The sequence below is a fragment of the Cervus canadensis genome, chromosome 21, assembly GCF_019320065.1.
Source record: "Cervus canadensis isolate Bull #8, Minnesota chromosome 21, ASM1932006v1, whole genome shotgun sequence".
Lineage (NCBI taxonomy): Eukaryota > Metazoa > Chordata > Mammalia > Artiodactyla > Cervidae > Cervus > Cervus canadensis.
This window is the reverse complement of record NC_057406.1, coordinates 16,639,348-16,659,073: the sequence shown is the minus strand read 5'-3', so window position 1 is coordinate 16,659,073 and position 19,726 is coordinate 16,639,348. Positions and strand designations below refer to the sequence as shown.

The following is a 19,726-nucleotide window of genomic DNA, read 5'->3' as shown; positions in this document are numbered from 1 at the left end:
GCCGACCGGGGTCTTTATAGACCATCCCCTACATCCTCCCTCCTGAGAGCCAATAGCGACACCTTTCACCATTTCAGGCACTATTGGAGGCTGCATCTGCCACTTTCTGAAGCTCAAATACCAATGAGCTTCTGAATCTTCAACATCTCCTTATATGAGCAACACGGTCCTTTGACCTCCTGCTTCCGTGGTCCTGAGAGCTGGGCCCCATAATCGGGACTGGCGTGGAAAACTGTGAGTAACTTTTTTTCCTCTGATCACCCTGGCCAATCACCAAGGACTGTGAGATCTTGCAGGGTCAGGTTGTGGAATCAGTTGGCCCATGGGGAATAACTCTAGTGGAATCAAGCACTGATCTTTCCAGTACGGAGCTCAGGGTGAAAGCCGAGTACTAGAAGAAGGCTTGAAATACAAGAATATTTGTTAGGCCAGCAGAAAATGAGGACAAGGATTGCAGGAAATCACAGACCATGGAGAGGGTGAGAAGGAAACCATTAAGTTGAAGGGATGAGATTGTAGGTCTTCTCTTCTCAGAATGATCTGGAGATTGGGTCCTAGAGAAGCTGCATGTGTGCTTAATTGTGTCCTACTTTTTGTGACCCCCTGGACTGTAACCCACCAGGCACTTCTGTCCGTAGGCTTTCACAGGCAAGAATACTGGAGTGTGTTGCCATTTCCTTCTCGAGGGTATCTTCCCAACCCAGCGATCCAACCCATGTCTCCTGTGTCTCCTGCATTGGCAGGCGGGTTATTTATTGCTGAACCACCTGGGAAGCTCTATAAGGGATTTTCAGACGTGCTGAATCCCTTTCCATTTATTGCATGTCATTTTATGTGAAATACCCCTTTCAGCTAGTCAACAAATGATGCTTCAGGAGAGAAAGAGATTGCTGTTACAGGAAACAAAGAGAAAGTAGTAGTCATTATTCAACCCTAGCCCTCCAAAATAGGAGTGGGGATCTCTAGAAGAAAATACATAGCTTAGAAAGATTAACATTCTCTAAACTTCACATTTTCCCCCTTTGGATATTGACAGTTTGGTTTGATAGGATTCAGAACCTACCTGTTTTAGAAGCCATAAATAAAGAAGATGCAAAATAAGAAAGCCTGGCGTGCTGCAGTCCATGGGGTCACAAGAGTTGGATACACTGAGCAACTGAACTGAACTGACTGAACTTCTTGGTTAATAAATATGTTCTTTGATTTTCATTAAAAAAAAAGAAGATGCAAAATATTGTTTAAGGGAACTGCCTCCAGACAGAAGGATAAATAGAAAGTATTCCACTGCACAGTGGCTGCAGGCAAGGGGCAAAGAAGAGGCAAATGAAGCAGAAAAGAGAAGAGTGTTCATTCATTTTGAGTTTAAGAGGAAAGTTGGCAGCAAGAATGGAAGCCCAGGTGGATTGAGGGCACAGAGCCAAGCAGAAGGGACTGATGTCCAGTGTGGCCATTGCTGCCTTGTTTTGTCCCACTGATCAGAGAAGCTCCCATATGCTCCCCAGAAAGAAAGTAGTCCAGGGATGAGTGTAGAGACTGAGAAGGGCCCTAATGGTGCAAGATAGAGCTCCCCCATCGAAATTCAAGGTCACTGACATACTGCCTCATTCATCATACTCCCTCAGGCTAAAGATTCCCATGATGCACCTCTGTTGTCCACAGAAATCCACCCTGAGGCCCCCTCATCCTGACTCCCATCATTTCAGCACAAACTTGGGAAGGACCCATCTGTGACACGCACCACACACACCTCAGAGTCCCCACCAGGGCTCAGAGACAACTTCACACCCATCCCCTCGCACACCTGAAGGTCTCGGTGAAGCCAACAATGTAGGCACCTGTGGACCAGTCTACAGCCCTGTCACATCCCCCACTGGAAGGACCCCTCATCCCGGTCAGCAGACACAGCTTCTCTGTCCTGCCATGCCCGTCCTTCCTACTTGAGACTCAGGTAAAGGAAAAGGGAGAAAAGTCAATTGAACACATGCTTTTCTCCCTCTAAATATGCTAATATTAACCCATTATTTTTTAACACTTACCTGTGTTTCTCTCACTTCCAAGGCCCCATCTGTACATGAAACCTATGTCCTTCTGGATGCTTAATGCAGTAGTGATAATAACCAATTATAAATGTCAGAACCAGAATATAAACTCAGGCACTGGAGTAGGAACAGGATCTGCTCAGTCACTAGAGTTGATGCTCTATTCCCCCTGGGACCCAGAGTTATCATTCCTTCCCCAGTTATGGACTACACTCCACAACATCACCAGAAACCACCAGGCAAACACCTAGAATACAGGATGTGCTTCCTGGAGTCCAGTCATTCCTCCTACAGGATGACACAGGGATGCATTTAGTGAAGCAGGTACACATGGTCTCACCTCAGGATTGAGATCTTTCAGGTAACATACAGTTAGGGACTACATACACTGTTATAAGGATAGAGTGGGCTGGAAGGAGGGGCTAACCCAGGGCTGGCAGGCTGTGCCCAGGCAGCATCCTCTACCCCAGAACTGGGGATGCAGGGTCAGCATGGACCAACTCACCCTCTGATGAAGGTTCGTCTTCTCTGACACATAAGGAAATCTCAGTGTCCAATCTCATCCAATATTTGAAGGAGGAAAGCTTTAGGAAGAACACTAACCCAGCTGTGTCCATGTGAACTTCAGGGGTCAGGAGAACAGACTCAGGAAACAGTCTGCCCAGGCCCGACTCAGAGCACAGCCACATACCATGTGTGTGACCTTAAACAGGGTCCTTACACTCTCTGTACAGTAGTTTTGTCTGTAAAAGAAGAGTTATATTTGTGTATAGATGACAGAGTTTTGGTTAGAAAAAAATGAGTTGGCATTAATAAGAGATATAACCACTAGTCAATAGTAGTACATCATCTTGCCAGAGAAACAATATTAGGGCCCCTCTCTCCAACCCATCCCAGGAATCCCAGGACTCTAGAATGGGAATTCAATTCTGTTACCTGGAGCCTTGACTGGAAATGTCAAAACTCTCCCAGGAACCACATGCTGTGATGCCTATTGGGGTCAGAGTTGTGAGTCTTCCACACATCACCCCTTCTCCCTGTGCCCCAGAGAGAGGTTCTACTGCTCATGAACCTCGACCTTACCAACTGTGAACCTCATGAATTAAGTTGTTTACTTGCTAATTTTACTTTATAAATGGACTTGGTAAAGGTTCTGTGTCTAATTTGCCTCCTTATCCCCAAAGCCTGCTAATTAAAAACCTTAAATGATGTCTATTGTATACCCGAATGAATGAAAGTCAGTCAGGTATTTTACACAAATCATTTCAACCCAAAGAAATCTTTTGAGATATAATTTAACTTGATATTTGGACTTAACAGCACAATGCAAGTTGTGTCACTTCTTGTAATGATATTTCAATATGATTAAATGGTATAAGCTATGTATGGTTCACTTCTACACTTCTCTGCAATGAAAGCAATCAATTGAAACCAGGCTAGCCCCATTCCAAGGGCAGTGCTGAGAGAGCCAGCTCTAAACATGTATAAATGCTGCATCTTTGTATATCCAAAGATAAAGAAGACAGAGCTCAGCACACTGATAGGTAAACACCATGAAGCCTCCTCTTCTGGTCCTAATCAGATACGGCCAAGTGGTCCGGATGTTTATATACTTATCATTTGGCATATTTTCAACTCAAACCACAAACTGTAACAGGAAGAAATTTTATTATAAAAAAAAAATTTAGTTTAACAGCTTTTGTATTGAATCAGAAATGCAGAAGTAAAGACCAGGAAGAATCCTTTTGTTTAATTTAGACTGCTTATTTCATCTTATGGATTGTAAAGCAATACAATATGTAGCATTATTATCCCCAAATCACCATGAAAATATGGAGGTTTCAGAGGTAAAGTAATCTCTTTGCTAGAAAAGTAAATAATTAAATATCCTTGGTAGAGGAACATTTTCAGGACCAATCAGAGTCACTAATATACAAAACCAGTTCAGTTCAGTTCAGTTGCTCAGTCGTGTCAAACTCTTTGTGATCCCATGAACCGCAGCACACCAGGCCTTCCCTGTCCAACACCAACTCCCGGAGTCCACCCAAACCCATGTCCATTGAGTCGATGATACCATCCAACCATCTCATCCTCTGTCGTCCTCTTCTCCTCCTGCCCTCAATCTTTCCCAACATCAGGGTCTTTTTCAATGAGTCAGCTCTTCGCATCAGATGGCCAAAGTATTGGAGTTTCAGCCTCACCATCAGTCCTTCCAATGACACCCAGGACTGATCTCCTTTAAGATGGACTGGTTGGATTTCCTTGCAGTCCAAGGGACTCTCAAGAGTCTTCTCCAATACCACAGTTCAAAAGCATCAATTATTAGGTGCTCAGCTTTCTTTATAGTCCAACTCTCACATCCATACATGACCACTGGATATATGTGTATATACAAAAAATATACAAAATATTTTTGAATTAAAAAATAAGTATACAATTTTAAAAGGAAACAAGTGACTTGTTATACCAGAGTGTTGGAGACCCACTTCACCATCCGTGTTCCCTGTATGGATGAGACCACATTGGTAAAGGCTTCTTTACCAAAGACCACTTCATCACAAGGACATGTGATGAGCTTGGTCATGAGCTGGTCATGAGCTGCCTGAGATCCAGCCCATCATCTCTCTTCAGCCATTTACAGTCTAAAACCAGCAACATCTAACAGAGAGTGTGGCACTGAACTGGCCTCATTCATTCCTCCATAGTGCAGCATCAGATACCCAGAGACCAGAGCAATCAAAGCTACTAAATCAAAGATAAGCAGATTCTAAGTGGAGAGCATGCAGACCAAGGACCCTTTCCCACTGCTCTTGGAAAGTAAGAAACCCTCTCACCCCAGACACCATCTGTAGGAGGAGAGACAAGAAGAAACCTCCTTGAATAGAAGAAAACCAGTCTCAGCAGGGAGCTTCAACTAGACAAGATAATTATTACCATAAACCCAGGCTAACTTGGGTACAAATTTTAAATGGGAGAGTCTGTGATTTTGAATTGGAGACTTTGTGTTAACTTTGTGGAACTTTCAATCCATGCAAACACCCCTTGCTACTGCACAAGATGAATCAGTTATAAAAATAGCAAATATTACATTTATGCATATTTGAATTCTAGAGGAAACATTTTAAGTCCACTACAGAAAGAAAATATGTATATCTTTCTTTGTTTTTAAAAGCACAGAGTTGTCATCTCTGTGAACTCTAATTCCTCCAGCTCAAAACTACTGCTGTGTCCCTTCAATCTGTAAAAATGAAAACTTTCTTATTGTCTTTAAAGGGGGGGCTGCTTGAGAGCAAGTATTGTGTCTTATTCTTCAATGTCTCTATAAGCTCAAGTAAAGACACATAGAGAGAGCTTAACAAACATTGGATAAGAAATGAACGCATGAACAAATGCTGAAAAATCACCCTGCAGTTAGTGATACTGAGTGGGGAAGGGAGGTGGAGGCAGGGGAGACACATACCTGACTAATCCCCCTTGGCACAGACTGAGGTGGAGTAAGGAGTCAGAGACACACCAGCCAAAGGAGCCAAATACAACATGCCTTCAAATCCCACTCTGGGAGGGTCAGATCACGTTCAATCTCTGCACAGAGCTGTACCTCAGAAGCTTCTCCAAGGTGAGAAAAAACTGACAGCACTGCTCTCAAGAGTTCTACTGAAGGACGTGAATACACAGTAATACTCGTCAAATAGCTGTATTTCCAGTCCTCAGGGACTCATTCTGGGAAACGAAATGTGGCTGGTGTCACCTGTGTCACTTCTGAGTGGAGGCAGGAAAAGCCCGAGTGTGACTCTGTAGTCTCTCTCTTTTTCCTGTCACAGAAGCTGCGTGTTCCAGAAGCACGTGCAAGAGCCTCACTGACCACAGACATCTGTAGGTTGTGATGAGTGTGTGTGTGTCTGTATATGGATGTATGTGTATGTATGCATCTCTGTGTGTGTGTATGTGTGTGTGTGTGTGTGTGACTGAGATTTGCAGGTCATTTTTTCCAGTGGCAGAACAGAGTCTCTTCTGATGGATACAAAGGAAAAAGAAGACTTGAAAAGAAGACAGAATCTATCACATGAAGCAGAAATTTTCCTGGATCTCCCCATCCTTCTGTGTCTTCATCCCAAGCTGCTCCCTCAGGTCTCACCTTGTTTCCTCTGTTGGACTTGGTTGTTTCTCAGTCACCATTTCTGACTGACCAACAACTAGATCTAAATCCCATTTAACAGCACCCGCCCCGGTGCATCTCCTGTTCCCTTTACATCACTCTGTGCTGACAGTCAGGCTCAGTCTCCCGAATTTGTCTCTCAGCATCTTGACCTTCATCCTTAAACAGCTCTTCTTTCCTCTGAGTTAGCCAGTCCATCATCTCTGATCCTATTTTACCTTTCACCAATCCTGTACTAATGAAAAGGCAGCATGTATTTTCTAAGCCCCCTCAGTTTTTCCTTGATTTCCTGAACAAATCTGATTCCTGGATTTAGTGTTCCATGGTCAAGAAATAAATTGGTTAAGAAATGATTTTGCTGAATATTTTTTTCCTCATCTCAAGAAAATGGCTGTTTCAAAACTTATATCCTTGTGAGCACAGCCCTGGGGCTCTCCTCACAGGACTTGGAAGGGGCTGGTGTAAGGAGAGGATGTGAGGTTGAAGCTTCATTAGCTTCATGATTAATCCACCTCTGTTCAGAGTTGATGTAATGACCAACTCCAGAACTACTGAGTTCTTGTAGGTGGTCATTCTTAAACCTCTTAAACCCAAGATAAATGTCACTGGGATGGCCCTCGTAGTTCAAAGACTGAGTGATTGCTCAGACTAGAACTCTATGAACTGATGCTTTATTACACATGGAGCTTTGGTGCAGCTGAGTCCAGCCTGCAGACCAGCCTAAGATCTCTGGAAACATGGAGAAATGTGTTCCTCTTTAACATCTAAAAGTCTGTGAACAGATTCTCTTTTCTTTTTTTTTTTTTTAATTAATTAATTAATTTATTTATTTTTTCAGTGGGTTTTGTCATACATTGACATGAATCAGCAATAGATTTACACGTAAAAATTATGGAACGCTTCACAAATTTGCGTGTCATCCTTGCGCAGGGGCCATGCTAATCTTCTCTGTATCGTTCCAATTTTAGTATATGTGCTGCCGAAGCGAGAGCCACATTCTCTTTTCATTATCATCAAATCTTTCCACATCTGGGTATGATACCCAAGGCTCTTGCAGGCTGCAAGTATCTGCTAAGGCCCTTCCAGGGCCCAGGATCGGAGTGAGACTAAACCTGTGTGTGTATTTCCACTCTCCATAATTTAATAGATGTTCAGCTAATGTTCATTGAATGACTGAATGGTACTATGCTAGACATTTAAGAGGAATTATCTTAAATATAAAGAACTATTGTTGAGGACATCATTTAGCTAATTGATATTTTTGGTTTAAAGGCAAATGTTTTCAGCAATTAACAGGGCAAAATTTGATTTTCAAAAAGAAGACGCACATCACCACCAGATACATCACAATGAACTCTGCAAATCTCTATCTCTAAGGCTACACAAGACAAACCACAACACACTCACATGTGCCTTCTTATTAAGTCTTAATCAGACCCAACAGAGGAGACAGGGTATTGGGATGACTTATCATTTGGCAATTTTTCAATTAAAGCCACATAGGAATATCACCAGAAGAAAATTTGCAATTAAAAAAGTACAGCTGCACCATCTGTATGATATAAGGAAGGAGATGAGGTGCAGAAAGAGTTCTTTGGCTTGTCATAACAAACAGACTAAATAGTCTTTCATTTTGTGAAAGGAGAGTCCTCTGGGGCTGATCTTGAAGGATGCTGTAGAGACCAAGACAATTCGACTGTTGTGTCCAACAGTTAGAACTGTGAACTGATGATTTTGGATAATGATGTGCTTTGATTTTTTTTCTCTTTACTCTTTGTGAATCTACTATAGGTTTTCACATTTTTGTTGCCACAATGGCTCACATAAAACATCTTATAGACACAAGAGTCTATGTTACACTGATAACAAATTAATTTCAATCACATACAAAAGCTCTACCTTTTGATCTCCTCCTGTACTTTCTGTTTCTGATGTCAGAATTTGCCTCTCTTTATACTGTATATCACTAACAAAATATTTTTCTCTGTAGTTATTTTAATACTTCCCTTAGACTAGAGCTAACTGGTTTTTTAGCATACTACCATATTCAGTATTAGAGAATTCTGTATTAGATTACATATTTACATTTACAAGTCTGTTGTCTGTTTTCACTTCTTTCATATAATAACTACCATCCTTCATTTAGCTTGAAGAACTCCGCTCAGCAATCTTGTAAGACAAACCTGTGTTGGTGAACTCCCTTAACTGTTGTTTGTTTGGGAAAGTCTTTATCTCATCTTCATTTCTGAAAGACAACCTTCCTGAGAAAAGTATTCTTGGCTGGCAGGTTTACTTTCATCATTTTGAATATATCATCCCTTTCTCTCCTGGCTTGCCAGTTTTCTTTTGAGAAGTCCACCGATATTCTTAAGGGAATTCCTTTTTTGTGAGTATTTGGTTTTCTCTTGATGCTTCTAAAAGTCTCTCTTTGTCTTGATTATAAACAATGTGTCTTGGAGACGATCATTTTGAATGAACTCTGAGGGGTGACTTATCAGCAGTGTTAGGTAGTTAGAAAAGGAAAAAGCAGTCCAAAATGGCGGTGGCTAAAAGACAAGGAAGGGAAAAGCCCATGAAAATAGAACAAAGGAAGATCCGAGGACCAAAGTGAGCACCTCAGGTAGAACAAACAGCCCAGGGGAGGAAAAATAAAAACATATGAAAAGAGGAGCCAAGGGGCCAGGAGTCTTTCTCTTGCTCTCTCTCTTGCTCTCTCTTCTTGCTTGCTCCCCCCCTCTCTCTCACTCTCTCTCTTCTCTTCATGTCTTTTGGGTCATCATGCCTTCACATATCGACGATGTATTTTCCTTTATTTTCTAAATAAAAGTGAGCTGCAACACAGAGCTGTGACACGGTCTGTCTGAGAGCTGTGACATGGCCTGTCTGAGAGCTGTGACACTGATCTGAGAGCTGTGACACGGTCTGTCTGAGAACTGTGACACTGATGTGTCTGAGAGCTGTGACACAGTCTGTCTGAGAGCTGTGACACGGTCTGTCTGAGAACTGTGACACTGATCTGTCTGAGAGCTGTGACACAGTCTGTCTGAGAGCTGTGACACTGATCTGTCTGAGAGCTGTGACACAGTCTGTCTGAGAGCTGTGACACTGATCTGTCTGAGAGCTGTGACACAGTCTGTCTGAGAGCTGTGACACGGTCTGTCTGAGAGCTGTGACACGGATCCGTCTGAGAGCTGTGACACTGATCCGTCTGAGAGCTGTGACATGATCCGTCTGAGAGCTGTGACATGGTCTGTCTGAGAGCTGTGACACGGTCTGTCTGAGAGCTGTGACACGGATCTGTCTGAGAGCTATGACACAGTCTGTCTGAGAGCTGTGACACGGTCTGTCTGAGAACTGTGACACTGATCTGTCTGAGAGCTGTGACACTGATCTGTCTGAGAGCTGTGACACTGATCTGTCTGAGAGTTGTGACACGGTCTGTCTGAGAGCTGTGACACTGATCTGTCTGAGAGCTGTGACATTGATCTGTCTGAGAGCTGTGACATGGTCTGTCTGAGAGCTGTGACACTGATCTGTCTGAGAGCTGTGACACGGTCTGTCCAAGGGCTTTAACACTGGCCTGTCGCTTCAAATTTTTGTTGTGACAAGACAGAACTGAGGAAATTACACACTCCCCTGACAGCTACATGAATTTGGATGTCTAAATGTCATCAGATTTGAAACTTTTCTGGTATTATTTCTTTAAGTACAATCTCTGTCCCTTTCTCCCTCTCTTTACCTTTTGGGACTTCAATAATGTGCAGGTTGTTTCTGTGAATGTTATCCCATATTTCACACAGCTTCTTTCACACCTTTTCAGTCTTTTTTTCTTCTTTGTCCCCTGGCTAGGTAATTTCAATTGTCTTGTCTTCTGCCTCAAAGATTCTTCTGCTGTTGCTGATGCTCTCTGTAGCATTTTTTATTTTGTTGCATTTCATTCACTGTAATCCTAAGCAACAGAATTTATGTTTGGTTCCTTCTCTTTTTCTGCCTATTGAACAGCTTGAGGGATCTCAGTTCCATGATCAGAATAGAATTCATGCGCGGCAGTGAAAGCATTGAATCCTAATCAATAAAGCATCAGCAAACTCCCTGTTTGCTTCCTTTTTTATGATTTTGGTCTCTGTACAAAAAAAAAAAAAAAAAAAAAAAAAAACACTGAATTTATTCCGCAGAGTAATGCAAGAGCCTGTGCCCAACAACTATTGAGTCCATGCTCTAGGTCCCACAAACTGTAAATAGGAGCAGGCATGCTGCAACTACTGAAGCCTCTGTGCTTAGAGCCTGTGCTCCGCAACAAGAGAAGCCCCTGCATAGAGAAGCCTGCTGTCCACAAAGAGAAGTAGTGCCTGCTTGCCACAACTAAAGAAAGCCCACATGCATCAACAAACAACCAGTGAAATCAAAAATTAAAAATAATAATAATAATGATAATAAATAACTTTTTAATCTTATTTTATTCACATATACTTTTCCTGAATTCCATTATCTGCATTTTTTTGAGTTCTCTGAGCTTCTCGGTGGGTATTCTTTATTTCTTTCATCATATGTCATTGATTTCATCACTTCCCAATGGTGAATAGCCATGTAAGCTGCCCTGGGAGAAGTCCTGGGCACCTTCCCATCCCCAAGCACAGCCTAGAACTATGAAGACTGCAAGTGTGACTGTAGGTCAGAGCCCTGGACACCATGCAGAGCCATGAGCCAGGAACTGGGTGGGTTCAACTCACAACAAGGCCATCACTCTCAGGTCTTATATTAGTTCACCAACCTCTCCACAAGTCCACAATTGAACTTGGGAGGGAGGGGTGGTGTTCCGAAATGTAATCTTTACTTGGCCGCTCCTACATGACAGCTCTCTCTACCCTGAAGAATCACAGCAGGATCACGTTTACATTTTCAGTAGTAACCAGATTAAAGCAATCTTGAAACAGTACATCTTCAGAGGAGCCCATTGGTCTGAAATTCTTCCTTTAAGAATTCAGTCATATCAGACCCCTCCATCCACATCTTTGAAACATAAATAGACAAACATACCTGATTTTCCCATCTGTCCCTTCTTCTGAATCCCCTCTGCCTAGGTCTCCACTTTCTTGCCCTCTTCTCCCACGTGGATACAGGGTGTGGGTGAGCACCATTTGCCATCCATCAACTGAGAGAGAGATATGAGCTGATATAATTTGCTCAGAAGGCTAGATAATTGAACAGACAAGAAATGAGAACGTTCTGAAGAAATAGTAGACAGGGATGGAAAGAATGGATTCATAAGGATTTGATAACAACTAGACATGGGAAAAGAGCAAGGAGGAATCTATATCTACCTGAGGAATAAACAGATAAAGTAACCTAAGAATGAGAGATGAAAAGGCAGAGGTAGTTACCTAGAGTTAGAGTTTTAATTGACCCATGAACTCTTAAGCAGGATAAGGAAAACTGTATCCATTCTCTCCCACCAGCAAACTCCTACTTTGAAACTCTCATCCAAGTCTGGTGCCCAAGAATAGGTTAAAAACAGGGGATGTGACATCTCAGGGAAGAACACAGAGGAATGTTCAGGATTGGGTTTTTACCATGAGTTTGTGAAATGAAAATATCTCCTGCCATATCAATCAACAAGAAATGTAACAACCATCAGCGATTTCTGGCCTCCAAATATGAATGAGGGATCCCAAGACTATGATCCAGGGGTGCTCCCATTCCCCATGGTGATTGCTGAGGAGCTGGGGAAATGCAAGAAGCAGCCATCTGCCACTCCTTAAGGTGAACAAGGAAACAGGGTTGGCCCCAGATAGCTAAGCTGCATATGAAAGGAATGAATTCAGTGAGACCAGAGGCTTGCATCTTCCCATACATAGCATGCTAAATTCCTTAACTTGATACCTGATCTTTGATGTTCAGACTTCCTGCTCCCTTGGTTGCAAACTTGTATACAGCCTGACTTCCCTTCCTGCCTCTTTGGAGCAATTTTCTCAGAGCTACTGAGATGCTGTCTCCAGGGCTTAGAGTCCTAAGCATTCCCACCAAATAAAATAACTCTACCAGGTTCTGACTATATTTTCTGGTTGACAATTTATCTTGCTAGGAAGGAGAGTGTGAATGTGGACCAAGTTTAGGTGCTTTTTATTAGTAAGAATGACCTGGAGCATCTGTCTTCCTGGGCTAAGTCATGCCCTCAATAGCCTTTGAAGGAGGTGAGAAAACAGGGCAGTGCACTCATCTTGTATTTCCTTTGAGGAAAATGGTGTTTGAGAGCCAATCCCCTAAAAACATTTGACACGGAACTTGGTAATAATTAATAAAGCAAAAAAATTTTTTACTTTATTCAGAATATTTCATTTTGAGCAATTTCCATAAAACACAATCACAGATCAGCACTATTCTATTGAGATACAGGCAGTTAGAATATCTGTGGCATAATCTTATATTTAATACAACATCATGGCAAAGTCACTGTGGATGTTCCCAGGGCACTTATTTCAGCATCATCGTACCCAGGGTCCCCAGTCTCCCCCTGGAGCAGCCAGGGGCTCTCTTCTCCTTCCCCAGGATCAGCTTCTCCTCTAGGGACACTTAGAGAAGAGCCTGAAAGAGGAAAGAGAGGTATGATTTAGAACAGAGACAAGGGGGCCAGACAGGGAGGAGGAAGCAAGTTAAGCAAGTGGTGATGACAAAGCATCCCTGGGACCCAGGGGTGGGCAGGGAGGCTCAGACTATCTCATATCAGTTACAGCGAGGATGGATCCCAGCTGTCCTCTCAGATCCAGTCCATGTGGTCTCTGGGGTCTCAGCTCATGTGGAAACCCTGCATCACAGGAGATCTGTGCTCACACAGGAGCTCTGAGAAGACCTGCCTCCAGGCAGTGAAGGGCTAGTTATTCAGTTGTGTCTGACTCTTAACAACCCTATGAACTGTAGCCTGCCAGGCTCCACTATCCATGGGATTCTCCAGGCAAGAATACTGGAGAGGATAGCCATTCCCTTCTCCAGGGGATCTTCCTGATCCAGGGATCAAACCCAGGTCTCCTGCATTGCAGGCAGATTCTTTACCATCTGAGCCACCAGGGAAGCCCATCAAATGCATGAGATTACCCATGCGTGAGATTCTCAAATGCATGAGAAACTGTACAGAGGCTGGACATTGAGTTCAAATTCACCCTTTCCAGGACAGAGACCAAAGATTACAGGGGATCAGCTAATTCCACTCACCTGTCTGAGATGTCATCCCATCTTCCTTCTTTGGGAGCACTTCCTCCTCACTCCCCTGAGAGGCAGGAGGAGCCCCAGGTACCGGTACCTCTTCAGCATCATCATAATCCTCACCGAGGGCATAGGTCTTCTGATCTGGGGCTTCTGAGCGCAGAGCAAGGGTCAGATGAAACCACACTAAGTGGGTTGGTCTGGAAATACCTAAGATCCCTTCTGACACAGGATTTCTCAGCTGCTAAATAGAGGCACCTGTCACTCCTTGTTTTAAAAGATTTTTTTCTCTAAGACCATGTTTCAATTTGATGTGTCCATAAACCAAAACATGACCTTACATATCTTAATATTTCCTGATTGAAAACATGTATCTCAAAGCAACTCTCCCACCATTGAGCATTACTAAAGTATTTTGACAAACTGTGCTTTACAGATGTTATTTTTAAAGCCATTGTGTGTCTCTTGTGATTCTGAACACAGACAGCCCAGCCCCAAATGTGAGACATCACAGAACACCCAGAGAAGGAGAAGGACAGACCCTATCTAGACACAAGGGATCCCTCTGGTCCATCAAAGGAAGACTCTTCCCCTTACATCTCCTCTCTATGAGGAGGGAAACTCTCGTCCACAACACTCAGCTGAAGCAGGTCCACCTCTATTACCTGGAGCGGATCTGGAGTCATTGTTGTCCTCACCATCTGACAGGAAGCCTAAAGTGGAGAAACACATCACACAACACACAGAATGACCCTCCCACACCCACAGGACCAATGTTAAAGCTGAGAAGGGATGGGACTGGCTCTTGCAGTGTAGACAGAGGCTGGGGGCTCACGGGGCTGTGAGAGGCCATCCTGCCACTTTGGAGAGCCGCCTCTGTGAACCTGGGGAATGTGTCGGGTCTGCAGATGCTGAGAAAATGTGCACACCCAGTGGGTGTGACAACCAGAGGTCCCAGGAGGGCAGACAGAGACACCCACCTGGGCTGCCCAGAAGACCCTCCTTCTGAGTCACAAGGTAATCGAGCTCCTCATACACAGCTTCAGCAAGAGCATCTTCATAGCTGGATAAGGCTGAGAGATCCCCCAGCAGGTCAGAGGTGCCACCCCAGACACCCCAGTCCAACCGGCCCACTATCATCTCCCCGATGCTCACATGGAGGCTGCCTGGACCTCGGCATCATCTCCCACCCCGTGCACCGTGTCAGCACCTTCTCCGCTCGTCTGACCTGAATTCACAGGTCAGCTCCGACTCTGTCTGGTCTCATAGGAGAGGCTATGACTTATTAGAGTTCACGCCCCAGTCCTAAGAACCTCTGTCTACTCAGGCCTTAGAGCTCAGCACGGAGCACATGGAGTTCTGCAGATTCAGAACAGAGACCTGGCCCAGGCTCCCCTCCTCACACCTGCCCCATCTCCTGCCTGCACACACGCTCCCTGGTCCCCAGTTCCCCCTGCAGCCCACCTCTGCGCTCTGCTCTCCATCTGAGCACCTGAGTCACCAGGATGATGAGGACCAGGAAGAGAAGGGCCCCCAGGATGAGGCAGAGGACCCCAGCCAGGGAGAAGAAGCCAGGGAGAGGACTTGAAGCTGGTCTGGACCCTAAAGAGAACAAGGCAACAGGGTGTGGAGAAGGTCCTGAGCACAGAGAAACCCCCTGTGCCAGCATTTCCAGGGGCTCCAAACGATGGCATCCCAGCCTCAGACACAAGTGCACTGACAGTGACCTGGCTCCCCCAGGTCTCATCTTGAGATGAGTCAACTCCACTCGGCCAGTGTGGCCCCGAGGCAGAGCTGGGGATTGTCAGGGAGCTGCCCTGCCGAGACAGCCTCTGAGGACCCGGCTCATCTCTTCTCCTTGGGCTTCAGGAGACAGAGCGTCAAACAGTCCTGGGACCCGCACCTCACTGATGAGGAGCAACACTCAGGGGCAGGTGGGAGAACCTTAGATTCTGCAACACAGGGACCCATCTCCCTAGTATCCCAGTTATGAGAAAAATGTGGCCCCAGGAACCAAGGCAGAGGAGTTCCCCCAACATATCGCCCTGGGCTCCTCCCCACCAGCCAGGGCTCCTCAGGCTCTTTCCTCTCCTGAGCTGTCAGAGGGCCCAGAGAACAGGCCCCCAGACCTGAGTATTCTCTCCCGCCCATGGGTTTCACAGTACCTGCTGCAGTCGGGGGTACTGTTTTCCTTACACCTAAAGAGAAAAACAGCAGTGTGAGGAAAGGGAATTGGCTAGAAAGCAGGGCAAATCCATTTTTCTCTCCTGAGCCTGAAATCACCCCCCAGTCTCCACAACACCAGGCTCCAGTCCTCCCAGCTCCCCAGTCCTAGATCAGAGGCCCAGCACCTGGACTCTCTTTGAACACAAACTCCCCACCACGCCCGGCCCAGCCCACTGCCCCTGTGCTGCCCCAGCTCACCCAGGACGGACCCCGAGCCCCTCACTCACCAGAGCACCTCACACCAGCATCCTCCTCGTGCTTGCAGTCGCTCTGCCCCCAGGGCTCCGCAGCACAGTCCCACAGGGAGGACTCCCGGCCCCCGCACCGCACCTCGTCCAGCCAGATGCTCCCGTTTCCAGGGCCAAACGCCGCGGCCCGCACGGCTTCCAGGGCCGGGCCACAGCCCAGCTGCTGACACACCACCTCGGCCTCTGCCAGGCTCCAGGAGTCATCGCACACGGTGCCCCAGGAGCCGCTGTGCCAGACCTCCACCCGCCCTGAGCACTCGCTGTCTCCTCCCCTGAGCCGGAGCTTCTCTCTGTCTGAAAAGGCAGCAGCCCCTCCTGTGACTCCCCTGGTGGGAGGAAGGAGCCCCTGGGAGCCCTGGGGAGGGGGCGGGGCTGACGTACCTGTGCAGGGGGCAGCAGCTGGACAGCTCTTGGGTCTTCTTCCTGCAAACAACAGGGAAACAGTGGATCAGGAACAGCTGGGCGTGGTCTTGTCCCCAAATAAGATTATCTAAGGTCTGACTCAGTGCAAAGGACACATGAAAACACAGGCTTATTATCTCCTGGGCTGAAACTCACTGCATCTGATCACCAGCTGAAATTACCTTAAATATTTACTTGTTTATCAGTCTTCACATTCCCACAGCAAATATAAACACAGACATCTTCAAATGTACACACACACCCCTCTGAATGGAAGTTCCATTAGAAGAAGGACCTTGTGTATCTTATATATGCCATGTTTCTGCTGTCAGGACAGTGCCTGCACATTGTAGGCACTCATTCAACAAATATCTATGGAAAACCTTTGCTAAATACCTAGATAGGGGCTTGATAAATATTTATTGAATGAATGAATAGATGAATAAAATTCAGTAAAATAAAACTTTAAATTCACACTAATCAGTGAAATAGTAAACCAAATATAAATGAATGGAAATAGTCTATGATAATAGCTCATATTAAAATAATCAGCCCAGAAGAACAGTTAATTTATATTCAAAATCTCACATACATAATTTTAATGGAAAGTTATTAGATAGATTATAAGCTACTCTTACCTACTATTCAGTGTATCAAGTGGGCAAGTGAAGACTAGTGTTGTAAAAGGAAACTCTTTTTTTAAATTTATTTTTAATTGGAAGATAATTGATCTACAATGCAGTGTTGGTTATGTGTGTGTGTGTTAGTTGCTCAGCCATGTCTGACTGTTTGTTACCTATGGAATGCAGCCCACCAGGCTACACTGTCCATAGGATTTTCCAGGCAAGAATACTGGAGTAGATTGCTATTCCTTTCTCTGATGGATCTTCCCTACCCAGGAATCGAACCCAGGTCTCCTGCACTGCAGGCAGTTTTTTTGCTGTCTGAACCACCAGAAAAGCCCATAGTGTTGGTTAGGAATCTCTTAAAAAGGAAATATACAGGAAAGACTTAGTAGAATTCTAAGAAGATATATGTACACACATATGTACACAGAGTAAGGCAAAAATTTTTGCAATAGAGTAAAAAAAAAAAACCTACTGAGAAAAATTTGTATTGAGAAGATGCAGAAATAATAAACAAAAGACTGAAAAGTATATATAAAAGAATTGAAGCTGAGAGAAATCAATACAAATTCAAAGCAACACAAAAAACCAGAAGCGTAAATAGTACCTGTCATAAAGTATCAAAATTTGTATCTCCTTTCCAGATCATCCTATCAAACCTCCTACCCACTCTACTCAGAGAACCTCTGAGAAAATGATGGTGGGACCTTTGTGAGGTCAAAGGTCATTTTCATGGTCAAAGACTTTACCACCTCTCAATTCTCAGTGTTTAATTGTAGGAAAAATATCATCAATAAAAGGTCTAATAGTTTATGCCTCTTTGGCTTTCAAATGGAAAAGACAAAGAGATGAAAAAAGAGAGGCAAGGAAGGGAGTGAGCCTCTGCTTTTGAAGTATCTGTCCCCACATTCTCTTAGCTATAGGTTTCAGGCAACATCCAGCATACCTTTCAAGGTGTACCTGAATGGGGTGTGTGTGTTTGTGTATGTGAAGGGGGAGGGAAGAAGAGAGAGAAACAGAGAGAAATGTTGAAGGAAGTAAGGTTCTATGGTTTGACTATTTGTTGCCCTCCTCAACACTTATTTATTTCATTCAACATTTATTTTCAAAATCCCAGTTCCCAATGTAACAGTATTTAGTGGTGGAGCCTTCTCAAACCCTTCCAAAACCAGAAGAAAGAAACACTTCCAAATTCATTTTATGAGGCCAACATTATTCTGATACCAAAACCAGAGAAGGACACCACAAGAAAAGAAAATTATGGTCTAATACTCTGATAAATATAGGTGCAAGAATCCTCAACAAAATATTAGAAAACTGAATTTGACAATACACTAAAAGAATCATACACCATAATCAAGTGATGTTTGTTCCAAGGATACAAGGATAGTTCAACATTCACAACCTAATCAATGTGATACACCAAATAAGCAAAATGAAGGTAAAAATCATATCTCAAATGATGCAGAAAAAATGTTTGACAAATTCAAAATCCATTTATGATAAAAACTCTTTTACAAAGTAGTTATAGAAGGATTGCATCTCAATATAATTAAGGCCATATGAGAAGGTCACAGCTAACATCATATTTGACTGTACAAAACCAAAAGCTTTTCCTCTGAAATCAAACACAAGACAAAATTATCTACTCTCACCACTTTTATTCAGCTTAGTTTTGGTAGTCCCATCCAGATCCATCAGGCAATAAAAGAAAATCAGACATCCAAATCTGAAAGGAAGACGCAAAACTGACACTATATGCACTGTGAAAAGTGCATATAGTCGTGTCTGACTCTTTGCTACCCCAAGGACTGCAGCCTGCCAGGCTTCTCTGCCCATTGGAATTCTCCAGGCAGGAATACTGGAGTGGGTTGCCATTCCCTCCTCCAGGGGATCTTCCCAACCCAGGGATCACACCCGGGTCTCTTGCATTGCAGATGGATTCTTTACCATCAGACTCATGAGGAAGGAGACTCCCTTACATGATATTATATATAGAAAACCCTAAAGACTTCACCTAAGATATGAGAACTAATACACTCAGTAAAGTTGTAGAATGAAAAATCTATATACAAAAATCAGTTGCCTTTCTATGTACTAACAACAAACTGCCATAAGGAAAAACTGAGAAAACAATTCTATTTGCATTTGCATGAAAATGAATAAAATATTGAGGAATAAATTTAACCAAGGAAGCGAAAGACCTGTACACTGAACACTATAAGACATTGATGAAAGATACTGAAGAAGACTCAAATAAATGGAAAGATATTCTGTGCTCATAGATTGGAAGATCTAATATTATTAACATGCCCATACTACCCAAAGCAATCGACATAGTCACTGCAATCCTTACCAAAATTTCAATGGATATTTTCACATATACAGACAAACAATCCTAACATTTTCATGGAACCACAAAAGACACTGAATACCAAAGGAATCTTGAGAAAGAGTAACAAAGCTGGAAGTGTCATGCTTCCTGTTTTCAAACTATATTACAAAGCTATATTAATCAAAACAGTATGTTGTTGGCATAAAAATGGACACAGAGATCAATGGAACAGAATAGAGAGCCCAGAAATAAACCCACATTTGTACAATCAATTAATTTTTGACAAAGAAGTCAAGAATATACAATGAGGAAAGGACAGTTTTTTCACTAAATGGCATTGGGAAAACTGGACAGCCACATGCAAAAGAATGAAATGGAAAGGACAGTTTTTTCAGTAAATGGCCTTGGGAAAACTGGACAGCCACATGCAAAAGAATGAAACGGAGCCACTAGCTTACATCACTCACAAAAATTAACTCAAAATAGATTAAAGACTT

At 43.7% G+C, this 19,726-nt stretch overlaps 1 protein-coding gene and 1 non-coding gene across 2 annotated transcripts in view; both read right to left on the bottom strand.

The window, feature by feature from the left end:
* Positions 1 to 7,080: 7,080 nt before the first annotated feature.
* LOC122424167 lies at positions 7,081 to 7,190 on the bottom strand. The gene has a single exon (XR_006264352.1). It is a non-coding gene; the product is annotated as a U6 spliceosomal RNA (small nuclear RNA).
* Positions 7,191 to 12,536: 5,346 nt separating this feature from the next.
* Positions 12,537 to 19,726, bottom strand: part of LOC122423346 (antigen WC1.1-like) — a 51,759-nt gene continuing 44,569 nt past the window's right edge. Inside the window, exons 9-16 of the mRNA XM_043440302.1 lie at positions 16,248 to 16,289; positions 15,846 to 16,160; positions 15,558 to 15,590; positions 14,857 to 14,994; positions 14,373 to 14,465; positions 14,058 to 14,105; positions 13,402 to 13,545; positions 12,537 to 12,777 (exon numbers count right to left, since the gene is read on the bottom strand). Coding sequence (XP_043296237.1) covers positions 12,632 to 12,777; positions 13,402 to 13,545; positions 14,058 to 14,105; positions 14,373 to 14,465; positions 14,857 to 14,994; positions 15,558 to 15,590; positions 15,846 to 16,160; positions 16,248 to 16,289 — 959 coding nt within the window. The 3' untranslated portion in view covers positions 12,537 to 12,631. The remainder of the gene's footprint in view (positions 12,778 to 13,401; positions 13,546 to 14,057; positions 14,106 to 14,372; positions 14,466 to 14,856; positions 14,995 to 15,557; positions 15,591 to 15,845; positions 16,161 to 16,247; positions 16,290 to 19,726) is intronic.